Raw genomic sequence first — 14,848 nt, 5'->3', positions numbered from 1 at the left:
GCTGAACCATGTGTGAGCTGTGTCTGGATGTGGATCAGGATTGTCTGGGCTGTAGCACCCAACAGTAATAACCAGAATGGGTGAGGGACTGTCAGGAAAGGTCACTGTTCTGGCTAGAACAGAAGGTAGACTAAGTAGGGCTGGCCCATGGACTCAACAGTATACTTGAGATCTGACATTGGGAGAAGTTCTGATGGAAGAACTTGGAGAACTCCTCTGTTGGGACCTAGTCCCTGAAGGTGAGTGTAAGAACCAAGACAGGGAGTATCCCAAACCAGGCCAGGTAATGGTACCCACCGGTATACTTTTGACTCAGGTCTAGGATGAGCCAGGCTGGACCAGTTCATTTCACCTGCTGGCAAATCCGAATCAGCACATGTGAGACCAAGGGTAAAGGGACAAACCTGGCGGGCAGGGGGTGAAGGGGGCACCCGTGCTGGGGTACTACTCACTCCCACTGGTAAGCACAAGAGCTGGGATCAAGGGCAAATCAAGCCAGCAGCACTTGCATGCAAACTGGATCAGGCAAAAGCCAGGCTGAGTTGACTGTTCTTACCGTTGTATGCATAAGCCAGAGTGTGTGCGGGTTGGTTGGGCTTTGTCACATCAGCTGGCAGATGCTGGCATGGAGGCAGATTCTGTCAAGCTAAACTGCAAAACCACCTGGAAAGCTCAATGTCCGGGAGTAGACGAAACAGGGAAAGTCTGTACCTCCCTCTTGGGTTGCCACTCCCACTGGGAGCATGAAAACCAGGACTAGGGGCAGGCATCGCTAGACACAGTGGCACCAGTATGTCCTGGATAGTGGGGCTGGTTGGGTTGAACTAGTCTTCAATCCCCATTGACATGTATGAGAGTAGAATGGGGTGTGGGACAAACTGGACCAGTCTGCTGTTCATACTGGCAAGTAAGGGAACCAGGGCAAGATCGACAGCAATATAGAACTGTTGAACTATATCAAAACCACTTAAGTAGGACCCTTGGAGCATGCCCCACATCGGGGACCCTGAGATGGGTGGGAGGCTGAGTGGCATCTACCCTCATCTCCCCTCTTCTTCCAGATAGTCAGGAAGAAAATGTGGAAACAATGACCTAACCCACTTTCTTCTGGCCCTTAACCCTTCACACTCTAATCAGCTATGTAAAAATCACCAAAAAGGAAATTGAAAAAAATTAGTTTCAAGTAAGGTATATATATGTACTAAAATTAATTTTATGCTAAGATATCTCATTATGTATGTACAAATATTCAAAACCCTCAAATCTTAAACACTTCTCCTAGTCTTAATTACTTCAGATAAAGCACACTAAACTAGCTTTGTCAGAACTGTTCTATTCTTTGCATGGTTGATCTATCTTTGGGTGCCAGGTTTTTTAAATCTTCAATTTCTTGCATCTTCACTCTGTCTTAAAATAACTAAGGTTAGCTTGCCACTCAGTGTAGCTATACTCAGACTTTGTTCGTATTTATACTTTTCTTTCCAGGAGTTTCATGGTCTTAAAATTCCAGCAAACTATTTTCACACTTACTTCTTCATGTATAATCTAGATCACTCAATCCTGCCCTATTTTTAAACTCTCATCTCATTAAAGTTGTATTCCAACACTCTTGGCAATTTTATGTTATTAGTTGAATAAACATCAACATGAAGCACAGAACATAGCTGATGAGAAACATTGTCTTTCAGATCATGGTAAAAAGTGAATCTTTTGTCCACTTCTTCATAATCAGTGGAAATGTCTTTAATTATCTTAAAGAATTACGGCAATACGTGTTTCTTAATCTTCAAAAAAAACACACCAGTTTATGGAGAGGCTATCTTTATACTAAATTAAAACTTTATTGAATAAAAGACACTCTTCAGAACACATGATCTGATGGACCAAGACTACGTTACATGCAATGAAGCTGAACATGACAGTAGTTTAACATGGAATGTCAAACAAATTAGCAATTTCTCATTGTACAAAACTCTTTATGTAATTGATGTGCAAGAAAAGTATGGTTCTCGGCATTTTCACCAATCATTTGTGATGACTTTGAGAAAGGCATTTGTAGAAAATGGTACGTATCTTCAGCATACAGTTCAAATAAATTAGTTACATGTGTACTACTGAAACCTTTCAACCTCCCTTGCATTCCAAAGAAAATCTTAGTGCAAACATCCAAATTGCTGGTCACTTCCATAGTCTGTCAAACTCATATTGTAGGATACAAGTTCTGAATTAACGTGTACTAATAAGTAGGACAAAATCAAGAATACCAGTTACTGCAAAATTGATTTAGGCACACTTAATATTTCATTCTAAGCATTTCTTCTAAGTCTCTCACATTAATGACTAAAGCCTGTTTACAGTACTAAAATTCTATCATTCAAGCATCGACGATTACATTTCAGTAATAGCATCACTGCTATGTTCTAAAATAGAGAAAAAAAAAGAAAAAAAATCATAATTAACAAAATCAGTATCCATAATAGGATATACAGGGAGTAGGGGGAGACACTTCACGTGGAAAAAAATGTGCTCTACTTGCACAGCAGGAATCACATAATGTAAACACCGTATTGGCCCACACCACAAAATCCATGAGAAAATTTCAAATTTGAGCCCTGTGTGCACATTATTTTCAAATCTGTGTTTGTGAGTTTATACTGAATCTGCTTGTACCAATACATGACAAATAAAAACATTCTCTTCCACACACATACATGTACAAGTGATTGTTAAATATTGAGCATGGCTTGCTTCCCTGACTCTAGCTCAAAAAATGACATCCCAATTGATGTAGAATGTCTGCAAAACCGTTAAATGAATGTGAATAGTAGTAGAGGAATGACAAAAATAAGTGATGGTAATGATGTGACGAAAGTGGATGCATACAGAACTGGCTGTGACGCAAATGCATGAAAAAATTTTTTTCTGTGGGCCTTGTCTGAACTTTTGACTGATGCTAAGAATAAAAAAAACATAGTAGCAAAAGTCCATAGACACCTGGAGGGTCAGGCCTAGAAAGCTAACCTTCAAAGTGCAAACTTTGACAATGGAATGTTTTAGCAGGGATGTAAAGATAATCCTGTCTTTTCCTTGCTCAGAGCAAGGAAGATGTTCAGGAAGTATTTAATCCTTGCTAAAAAGCTATTTCTGTTTCTTGGTAAAAGAAAGCAAAATATTTAGCTGCAGTTAATCACCCACTCTTTCACATATACAGAATCAGTCTTGAGGGTTTGAGGGAGTAGGAAGGGAAGAAAAGCCCTTATCTATATTATCACCTAATGCAACTCTTATTTTATGTTCTTTGAATTCACTACATTAAATACCAAATGTACCTCCCACATTGGTATTCATTCCCTCCCCTTCCACCCACCTATCCCAGATACTCCCAATGAACCTAAGAATTCTACTGTCTTTGCGTTTATTTTCTAAGCCTCATGACTAAGGCTGTTGAGTACCACCTCCACTGGAACAAAATTCACACCTAAGGTGCACTTTCTACAGCACCTGTTTTCTTCTCCACAGTTTGCGTGGAATCTTGCTGCTTAAGCCGCATCTAGATCTCCAGGTCGTCAGGCCGAGGTCTGCTGCTGGCACGGCTGCTGGCTCTGCTTGAAGGTCGCTGGTCCACAATGGCTAGAGGCTGCAGTTCATGTCCAGCCGCAAGTTTTTTGGAATTCTGGTTATCATCCGGGAAATCAAAAGGTTGCGCATGTGAGTTAGAGATGGTACTTCCTGCCTGCCCCATTCGGTTTTGTTCTGCGCTGTAATTAGCCCAGTTTTGCTCACTTGCTTGCTTGTTGTAATTGCGGCAAGAAGAATTGTTTCTGTCGCCGGTGACCAGCTTGTACCCAGGAGGAGACATGGGTGAGAGAGGAGCAGTTGGTGAGGAGCAGCCGTTGAAATAGGCGTATTTGGGGGACCCACAGTCTTTGGATGGGCTCAGCGGGCCAGTGGTGGCGTGGTAAGGATCACTCTTTCCCTTCACACGATCCTTCACACCCTTAAAGAAGACATAAAAGAGCTCAATGATGTTCAACGCAAGAGACACCAAGGACACCACCAGCATGAAGATAATAAAGATGGTTTTTTCAGTGGGGCGAGAGAGGAAGCAGTCCACCTGATGGGGGCAGGGATCTCTTTTGCAAGTATAAACAGCACTCAAGCTGAATCCATAGATGTACCACTGGATCAGCAGGAAGGCCACCTCGAAGACAGACTTGAAGAGAATGCTGATAATGTAGGTGCGCAGCAAGCCCCCTCGCATCTTCACTTTGCCATGCTCTTCAATGCCATACTTGAACTTCTTTATCTCAATCTGCTTCAAGTGCATCTCCACGTTGACACCGTCAGTTTGGGCAACTTTGAGCTCCTCCTCCTTCTTGTTGAGCTTCTCTTCCTTTCTCATCACATAGAATACGTGCGCTAGGTACAAAAGGGTGGGTACTGACACAAATATGATCTGCAAGACCCAGAAGCGCACGTGAGAGATTGGGAAGGACTTGTCATAGCAGACATTTTCACAACCAGGTTGTTGAGTGTTACAACGGAAGGCAGACTGCTCATCACCCCAAGCTGACTCAACTGCTGTTCCCAGTAGCAGGATTCGAAAAATGAAAAGGACCGACAGCCACACCTTCCCTCCAGCGGTGGAGTAGGCTTGGACTTTGTCCAGGAGTTTGCCTAAGGCACTCCAGTCACCCATGTTGCCTGGGCACCACCTAGAAAGAAACAGAAAAAACAACTAAAGGATCACTGATCACAAATCCATAGTTCAAGATACAGAATTTTCCAGACGATATTGCAAAGGATTTCATATTTTTCTAGCATTCTTCCCCTCTAAACGCCCCCTGTCCTATTTTCTCTTCATAAAGAGCTATTATTATGTTGTCCTGCAGAAACAAGTTAAGTCCTAGAAGCAGCATAGCAGAGTGATTTGTAATCCCAACCTGAGATGGATAGCTCACTCAACTGTTGCCTTGCCACGTGACTTGAGAAGCTGTCTGTGCTAGGTGTCTCTGCTTATTTAATTTGTTTGATAAATGAGGACAGTTCTTGCCTGGTAGGCCTGTAACTGGATGCAAGCCTGGGCACAATGCTGATGTGTTATTCAAAACACAGGCATGCAAGAACACCCCTGAGCACAAGAAAACCCATGAACTCATACACAATCTTTTAAAACACTGCTACTTTATTATTCAACCTTACTATGAGTACTTATGCATACTCTATTACTTATATAACCCACTGTCCACAAAGATTAAGTATACACCATTATTTCATGTAAAACATTCGCCTGGCTTTGATTCTTTTCCCTGGCTTCCAATTCCAGCTTCCTGCCATTCACATGGAAGGCCTGGATTGAGTTCCTTGCCTCTGGTTCTAACCAGGCCCAGCCTTGCCAATTACAGCTATCTGGGAAGTGAACTGGCATAAGAGGTTTCCCTGTCTGACACTTAAAAAAATAATAATTATTATTATTTTATTGGGTTTTCAATATACACATTCATCTTCATTCCTCTTTCAATGTCTAGTGTCTCAAGCCTAGAATTTCCTTTTTATTGGGGATAAAAAAAAAATCTATGTCTGTAGAACTGATACGGATCTCAAAAGGATATCTAGTTCAATTTATGCCTCTAATTGTCAGTTGTTAATTTTCCTGAGGTTGGGCGGGGGAGTGAATGTTCTAAAGATAGAGGAACTACTCATATATTGGTACAATCCCCATGTACAAGGCTAATACATTCTTTTGATTTTAATATGAAAAGCTGTGAAAGCTACTCATGTTTCACAGTTTGATACACACAATCTTAACAAAGGCTGGAAGTCGGGAAGAAACAACTGACGTGATATGACAGACGAAGAGAATATAGGCTGAGTTTGCAGACAGTAGTGACTGGAAGGTTCAGAAACTGATGAAGCAGACAAAATTTCAGTAATTAGAAAACGAGCAAAAACCCTCATGATGTTATAGTGTAGCCAAAAATGAGACAAGAATACACATAGGTAACTTTGGCATACAGATGAGGGTTCTTCAGAAACAGAGTTGAAAGGTTTGTTATTTTCACGCCATGGGGCCCTGAAGCCAGGAACCAATCCAGATACTAGGAAGGGCTGCATTAATTGGAAGCTACAGTCAGCAGCTGGAAGTGGGTGTTGAACCAAGGCATTCTGATGCATGATGTGAGATGCTTACCACCCCTCCACACACTTCTGATGTATTCTGTGTAGCAGCTCCTCATTCCATAATGATCTATGAGCCATATTCTCCATGCATGAACTAAATGAAAGACAGGCAGAAGGGGGAAATCTTTTCCCATGCAATATCACATTTCTGTCTAATCACTGCATCTCCTGGCTATAGACAGGGGCCATGAAAAAATGGAATGGAAACTAGACCTGGGATTTCCTGAAGGGAACAAAGAAAAGAGATGGCTGACCCAGAACGGATGCCAAAGAATGTAATAAGAGAGGAAGCAGATGGGAAGGACCCAGAAATAATGCTCTCCCACTGGTCATCAAAGACAGTCTGCCACAATTACCCTGTGTCAATTAGAAAGAACTTCCCTTCTACTTTTAGGAGGACCATTTTAGATTCTAAAGTGACAAGTTAGAAAAGGAAACCTGAAGTATGAAAAGAACAGCTAAACCAGAACAAAGGCTGCAAACCGACAGTGTTCAGTAGCCAAGAAAAGGCCTGAAGTGAGAAGAGCAATTCAGTCAGGATGGAATTTGATTATGAGAATATAAATGAAAGCACTAGACTTGGAATAAAATACAGTCCATGAGGGTCAAACAAACATAACAGAATTTTTGGAGCTTTATCAATAGACAGTTTCTATGTGATGATGTGTAAATTGGCCCTAAATCTGTTTGTAAAGAATTACAATTTTCTGCCAGTATCATCTGCTTTTGCTCAGATCGTCCAATTGTTGGGAGAAATGTACCCAGAACAGTCCAGTGTAAAGCGATAATCCATTTGCAAACATCTCATCACATTCATGCAATGAAAGGTCAAGATAAGTCTGTTTTGTTAGAAATAAATCTGACCACCAAAATTTGATTGCATAGATGGTTGTCACAATTCGTTACAAAGCTTTTTATATTCTATGGGAAATGAAATTTGCTTTCAAAAAACTGTGATTTCACAAAAACACTCTACAACACTGCAGTGTGAGTTGGGTCAGCAGGCCACTCTCTGGGTCATGGTTCTGCTTTAATACACCAGCAATTTAATTGCAAAGTTGTCTCTCTTTTTTAAAGCACCCAGAGTTATAATTTGCATTAATGAGGTATACTCTTTCATCTAGATAAGATGTAAATTATCTAATTGGACACCTCATAACCCTATAACATGTCATTACCACCATCAGGGACCATGAAACAGGATTCACTGTGATGGCTCATCTTGTGACAACCAAGTGACTTGAATCACTCTTACATGAACCAAAATTCGAGCAGCTGGCTGTTCTAGCTCCCATTTCTGGTATAATATTTTCATTTTCCCAAGTTTTTGTAGCAGAATTAACACCCTTTTATAAGGAAAAGGCATAATAGATTTATAGAATCTGAGGCATAAACTTATAGTCAGATTAAATAGATACAGGAAAACCAACGTAGCTAAGCATGTCATTTAAGTCATGTCTTTACCTTTTTCCTGATTGGAGTTTTATATATGTGGATCATGGTCTATGCAGATTAGTTGTTTAAATTCCCCCCTTCCCTCATTTTATTTGAAAGACAAAGAGGGAAAGAGATGGATTTTCCATTTGCTGGCTCACTCCCTGAATGCCAGGGGTAGGCCAGGCCAAACCCGAAGCCAGAACTCCAACCACATCAGTTCTTTGTGTGGGTGGTAGGGACCTAAATATTTAAGCCTTACTCAGCTGCCTGTCAGGTGCAGGAACTGATAGATTCGGGTGTCCCAAGGAGCCTTTTTACTGCTGCGCCAAATACCTGCCCAAAGCCCAGATTCTCGACAGCAGCTGGACCGCTCTGTGCCTTCTGTGCACCACATTAGATCACATTTTCCATTACCCTGTATAGATGCCTAGACTAGGAGAGCTTCAAGCACCAAATGCAACCTGTTTCAGAGATTCTGGCTTTTTTTAAAAAACTGAGTTCCTGAATTGCTATCACAATCAAATTGCCTGTACTTGTTAAAAATTCCATTCCAGACCATCACCAGTCTGGAAAATTTGATTTATGAGAGAAAAAATCTAGAAAATGAGTTTTGGTTATTTTTTAAAACACATGTTAACAGGTGGTTTTAAAATAATGCAAGCTGGCCCCCAGCAAAGTCCTTGCCTGGCATGTGCCGGGATCCCATATGGTTGCTGGTTCTAATTCCAGCAGCCCCACTTCTCACCCAGCTCCCTGCCTGTGGCCTGGGAAAGCAGTAGAGCACAGCCCAAAGCCATGGGATCCTGCACCCGTGTGGGAGACCTGGAAGAAGTTTTGGCTCCTGGGTTCAGATCTGTGCAGCACTGGCCATTGTGCTCACTTGGGGAGTGAATCATCAGATGGAAAATCTTCCTCTGCATGTTGCCTCCTCTCTGTATATCTGACTTTGCAATAAAAAATAAATCAATCTTTTAAAAAAAAAAAAAAGGCAAGCTGGCAAAGTTTTCCTTTAAATTTGGGGTGTTGGGCCCAGCGTGGTAGCCTAGTGGCTAGAATCCTCACCCTACACACGCTAGGATCCCATACGGACATTTGTGTCTCAGCTCCTCCACTTCCCTTCCAGCTTTCTGCTTATAGTCTGGGAAAGCAGTTGAGGATGGCCCAAAACCTTGGGAGCCTGCATCTGTGTGGCCTCTGGCTTCATATGGGCTCAGGTCTGGCCATTTGTAGCCACTTAGGAAGTGAGCCAGTACATGGAATTTCTTTCTATCTCCCCTCTCTGTAGATCTGACTTTCCATAAAAATAAATAAATCTTAAAAAAAAATTTTGGGGGGGTACTTTCTTGTTCAAAATATTCAGAAATGGGAAAAAAGGGCAGTAGAGCTGAAAGAGCTGAGGTCTGCAGAAGGCACGTGACTCAGCAAGAGGAACTTTGGCTCTCTTGGTACCCAGGCCCTGTACTCACTAGGGTTTCCAAGGACTCAGGACTCCCCTATATCCCACAAACCCATCTGCCCTGCCTGAGAGCATCGGATGTAAATGAAACAGTTTAAAAACAGATTTTCTAATTTAACTTACATTGGCTATCTCTTTGGCTAAAACCTTACAAATACTTTCCCCTAAAGTGGAAGCCTCTCTATGCCATTAATTTCATTGGAGTTAGAAAATAAGGTTTTCCACAGCAGGCAACTATAAACAAGTGGGAAAATAGATGCTTAAAAATTCAAGAGAAGTCTAAAAGCGCATAAGGAATTGCGTGTGGGAGTTCCTTACGTTTTTCTCTCATTTTTCTTTAAGAACTCCTGCCCCTTGCAAGAAACGTCTTTGAGCCCAGCAGTGACTGCTGTGCTAAAGTCTGACGTTCTCTGGTGGAATTCCTATGCACACAATTAACACAACGTACAATTAATCCACCAACAAAGTACTCCAGGTACTATCGTCAAAATACACCCAGACCCATGACCTTGCTAAAGGTCAGCCATCAGTCACTCTCTTCAGATTTCCTGCCACTGGTCACTGCCTAAAAACCAGCATCCACTGATCTGCTTTGATCAGTTCCCTTTATCCACACAGCTTACTTCCTCATTTGCTTCATTTCAATAGACAATTTCCATCAGGTATAAAACAGCAACATCCTTTACCCAGTGGTGTCATTTCCTATCCCCTTTGCCCCGTTTTTGCTTTCTTAAAAAAATAACTAAAAAAAAAATTTAAAAGTTTTAGCTCTGCTTGACATTTGTCTTTTATCACACTCTACCTTTCTTGACTGGTACGAGCTATGTGAGTAATTATACTGGGGCAATCACTCTTACTCCTTAGAAGATGTTGCATATATTAAATGGAGTCTATACAGTGCAACCTGTTTTTACTATCTCTTTAGAATTCTCTTAATTTTATTTGTCTCAAACTTCTAAGGGTTCGGGAATATTTAAAAAGGAACCTTATTGGTTCAAAAAAAAGTCTTGCCAATATTTCAAGTGACAGTTGCTAAAATCTGCTTCAAAGCATCTAGAACAGGCAAGAGCACGGAATGAAGGTAAGAGGCTTTGCAACAAAGAGCTTCTTAGATGAGATCCTAATGATTAGATTCTTGTAGAACTAGAATAGGCCCAATGGATGAACATTCAGCTGCATGTTAGGATGTTACAGGCTAAGTTAAACAATGACAACACAAACCTGTGCTGCACCCCTCTGTTCTGGGATACCCTGACTTCACCACACTTTACTGTTAACTCAAACCGGTACTGGAAGAAATGGCTTGCTTAAAATTATCTTTATTTCAAGAATGACAACTAGAGGTGGTTAGGATTTTGAAGGAGGTGGACAGCAGCTGGTATTAACTAGACTCTGTAACAATCAGTGGGCAATGAACTGATTCAAACCAGGTGATATGGAGCATATTCCCAGTTTCACATTCCAACCCTGGACAGTTAGCCTAACAATGTGCTCCAGCCAATACACCTTATGCAGCAAACATCTGTTTTAAATTATGCCTCATTGTTCTTTGATTGCTCAGATTCTGTTCAGAATGACAACACTGACATTTCCACAGGTGTCTCATACAGGCCACTGAGTTGCTTAACACTATTCTCCCTCGTCCCAACCCCACCCCAGGAACTGGGGTGGTGAAGAGTGGAGAGCAGAACAGCAAACACAAGCTTTTTTCTTTCTTGATCTTCCCCTACTCCCTCACAAGCCTCACCTTGCCTCAACCTGGAAACAATAAGGAGATGAGCTACAAGTTGAGGACTCAAGGACGCTCTCCAATAAAAGAATGCCAATCCATGATTCCCTCTCTGCTTCAGCACCTACCCTGCACTCCCTCGCCTACACAAATTTCAAGGTCAATTTATGGATGCTGGAGGAAAAACCCTAAGCCAGAAGTTGCAGCCCAAAGCTATGTTCACTAAGGAGCTAAATAATTTTACATATTTCTGCCCAGGGTTGGTGTTTCTTGCGCCTCTGCCCTCACTCCCACCTCCAAGTTGGCTATTTTTATATTCACCAGCCCTGCTATTTTGCAATCATGGGTACACATCCTTAGGGCCCAAGTGTGTCCGGAACAGTCTATTTTCTTCAGTAAGGAAAGAATGAGGTAGCTCACACTTGACAAACTCTTCGTGAGAGCTCCGGAGTGTACAGCAATTACTCTTGAAAAACTTTTAGACAACTCATTTATTATTTTATTTTTGATATCTCTAACAAAACACCAATCACAAACATAAGCACCCATTACTTTTTTTTTCAAGAAAAAAAAATTGAAAGCTAGGGAAATAAGAAAATTAGGATGTCAAATTTATGAGATTTTTCTAAAGCCACCGACACTAGGAAAACAAACCGTGGTTTGAATTTTGGCAACAACTCTGTACACACACAGCTGAATGGGAAAATTCAGACAGTTAAAGCAAAGTGGATAATTGAGGCAGTTATCCCAAGAATTCTGATCTCCCTTGGAGGAGAAAAGGTCTGGGGATTTCTCTTGTTAGCTTTAACTACCTCTACTGAATAGTGACATTAATGGTAAATACTAGATACCCAACTCTCTCTCTCTACAAAGCTGAACTTTGTAGATAAGATTTTGACATATCTGTTCAGACAACTGAGAATCTTGAGGGGAAGTCAGAACAACAGGAAAGGTGGGGCAGAAGGTATTAATCATTGGTGACTTTCCTATCTTCCCTGGGGCTATGTAAAGGCGCCAGCTACACCTCTGGATAATATTAAAGAAGCGACATCAAGCAGCGAGATGGGGGTCCCCACCCTGCCCGCTGCGGGAATTTACAAACGTCTAAGTAACTAAGACATCCCCCAGATCTGAACCACTGCCCTCTGTGGAACCTGTTTCCCGTGAAAGGTCAACACTGTAGGACTTTAACAGCCAAGGGTGACAGACCGAGTGGCAGGAGCAGCTGGGGTGAGAAAACGCAGAGGTATTAGAAAAATGTGGGACACGCTTCCACAGTCAAGAAGTGGCAACGTCCTATCAGTGCCCCAGGAAGGGGCAGGTGGGCGCTCCACGTTTGCACCCACTCACCGGGCCACTTGTTCAAGGACTCAGAACTCAACACACCGCCACAGCACAGCTTCCTTCCCGAGGCTGGCACTGCTCTCCATTAGGCCTACCCAGAAGAACTCGTCTTTTCACCCCCAAAGGCTTAGTCTGCAATCGGCTTATTTCACTGCAGGGAACGGGTTCTTTACATTACTACCTCCTGTTGTTTTCAGTAATCCTCGTGCACAAGTGAAAAAAGGAGGCTTCTTGTGCGAGACCCTTCAGACGGGAGTTCTAGAATGTTATTATCTTGGTTCAGCAGCAGAGGAAATCTCCACTAAATAAACCGTGTCTGCGAGGGCGACACGTGAGGGCTCTCGCTTCCCACCACGGTTGTGGGCCACACTTAGGAAAAGCGGCAGCCCCCCGGGACGGGGATCAAAGAGGCCCCCCGAGATAAACCTTATCAGAGATGCCCGGCAAACGTGCGTCACTGGAAAGCCCGGGTTGGGCTGCTCGGAACCGCAGCCTGGCGTTTCCAAAACCCGCACCTCCTGGCCCAGGGACTGGTCACCGATTCCCGGCTGGCTTCAGGAAGGGGCTTGCTCACCTTCCTCCCCGCGCCCCACCGCCCTCGGAGCACGTTTCATCCACGTCCCGGGAGTTACAAGTGCACTTTCAGCACGTGAATTCCCAAGGTGCTCAAGTTTCCCCGCCAGAGTTTGAGAGAAAGGGGAGGGTGAGAAATCACTGGGACAACTCTGAAGAGATCCCGGGCTCAGGGCCGTTTGGCGCGCAGCCCGGTGCCCCAGCCCCCCGTGCCCGGCGTGGCGGGGAGCATCCGCAGGCCCCAGGGATCGGGGTAGGGGAGCGTCCGCAGCCCCCCGCGCTCGGGGTGGAGGGGAGCATGCACAGCCCCCCGCGCTCGGGCGCCCAGGGACCGCAGCCCCCCGCGCTCGGGGTGGAGGGGAGCATCCACAGCCCCCCGCGTTCGGGCGCCCAGGGGCCTGGAGGGGCGGCGCGGCCGCGAAGATGGCAGAGGCGCCTGGCGCCGGCCCCCGGCCTCGGAGAGCTTTCATTTTGACTTGCTTTCCCGCGTCCTCCGGTGCAAAGACTTGAACTGCGGGGGGGGGAGGTCACAGTCTGTGGATTCGGACTGAGCAGAAAATGCTCACCGGATAGCAAAAGGCATGGATGGGTTTCTGGCTAACTGAATATATTCCCAATAAACGACGCTTTTAAGAAAAAACAAAAAACAAAAAAAAACCGAACCCTTCAAAACACGCCTGAGCGGGATCTCTGCCTGGTGGCTAACAACCTGGCGGCCACAACCCACACCATTGTCCCAGAACGCTGGGGTCTTAGAGGCCGAAGGGTTGGGGAGGGGGTGCGGTTCGTCCAAAGCCCTCAAGGCACTCCTTCGCCCCGTTCCTTCCCCAGCCCCGGTGAGAACACTCCGGCCGACTAGCCCGAGCGTCCGCCCTCCACCCATTCAAGCTTCTCATCTCCGGAGCTGCAAGCATGGTCGAGCAAAAGGCGGCTCTCCCGAGGGTCCCAAATCGTTCCACAGCGGTTACTAACACAAACTACTATCAGTTGATCTCTAAATCTCCCTAGGAATACTCTGGACTTTGTATCTTGTTGTTTAGTGGGGAGAATTCTAGGAAAGAACCACGTGGAAGTGCAGTCACCACAATGTCTTAACAAAGCAGATATTACAAAAGATGTTTGCTTTGTGAGGCTGTGGAACATCATTCAAGGTTACCACCATAGGAAGGGGCACCTAGAGATGAACACCAGAAGAAGCAAACAAAGCAAAGCGAATCTACACTTTGATTTTTTTTTTAAATCTAGTCAGTCAAATCCTAACCCACCCCCCCCACCACCCCCGACAAGTAACAGGACATCTAATCTATTACTGATTGCAGAAGATTAAGCAAAATTACACTCTAAAAAAAACTCCAAATATTCAACAAGTTATAAATTCTTCATTGTAATGCTCAAGGCTTGAACCTTTTACCTGTTGCATTATTAACAGAAACTTTTTCTAACAGTCAAAATATAAATCCGGTAAAGTTTGAGCTTCAAACAACAGAAACACTTGCAACTTCAAGTCCCTTTCAAAACACCATACATCAAAGTTACAGTCTGAAAAGTTTGAAGTTCTATTAGTAGAAAAAGAAACTAACAAATAAAGTGCTTTTTTTTTTTTTCTCAACTTACTCGTTCTTCTAAAAGAAGTGAAGTAGGCACGCCAAGTGATTGAACTCCTTGGGAGGATGAAGTAAGGTGAAAAGGCGAGTTCAGGCACTCAGACCTGTCTATTTAAAGTTTAAAAGTCTGCTGCTGTTTGGTGCTTTCCTCACGCCTTCCCCCTAATGAAAGAAAAGTGCTGATACCTCGTAAAAGCTTTTTTCTAACTTGCAGCACAGAGCTTTTAAAAGTTTCAAGCCACTGACTCAACTAGGGGGAGGGGCTAGGAAGAAGCAAGGGGAGGGAAGAAGGAAAGGCGAGGAGGAGGTGGGAAAGGGGCTGGCGAATGCAGGGGGGAGGGAAGAGGCAGAGAAGACCAAGCCAGGTCGAGATAAAAGTTGCAGTTAACTTTGCTGACAACAAAAGACAAAGCAACGTGAGGTACATGAATGCCGCCACTTGGAATTACTCCCTACAGATTAAAAAAAAAAAATTGCTGTTTTTTAGGGTTTGTTTTTCCAAAAGACCTGGGATCTTGAAAACAT

General features: G+C 43.6%; 1 protein-coding gene across 1 annotated transcript; it reads right to left on the bottom strand.

Moving 5' to 3' along the window:
• Window positions 1-1,821: 1,821 nt before the first annotated feature.
• On the bottom strand, window positions 1,822-14,563 carry GJA1 (gap junction protein alpha 1). The gene is made up of 2 exons (XM_040965481.1): window positions 14,334-14,563; window positions 1,822-4,715 (listed from the first exon to the last, which is right to left on the bottom strand). The coding sequence occupies exon 2, from the start codon at window positions 4,697-4,699 to the stop codon at window positions 3,551-3,553; it is 1,149 nt and encodes a 382-aa protein (XP_040821415.1). The 5' UTR covers window positions 4,700-4,715; window positions 14,334-14,563; the 3' UTR covers window positions 1,822-3,550.
• Window positions 14,564-14,848: the final 285 nt, after the last annotated feature.

Source organism: Ochotona curzoniae, unplaced genomic scaffold, assembly GCF_017591425.1.
Source record: "Ochotona curzoniae isolate NIBS_2020 unplaced genomic scaffold, NIBS_Ocur_1.0 scaffold_3890, whole genome shotgun sequence".
NCBI lineage: Eukaryota > Metazoa > Chordata > Mammalia > Lagomorpha > Ochotonidae > Ochotona > Ochotona curzoniae.
The sequence above is the reverse complement of the archived record's forward strand: the minus strand, read 5'-3'. Positions and strand labels throughout refer to the sequence as shown.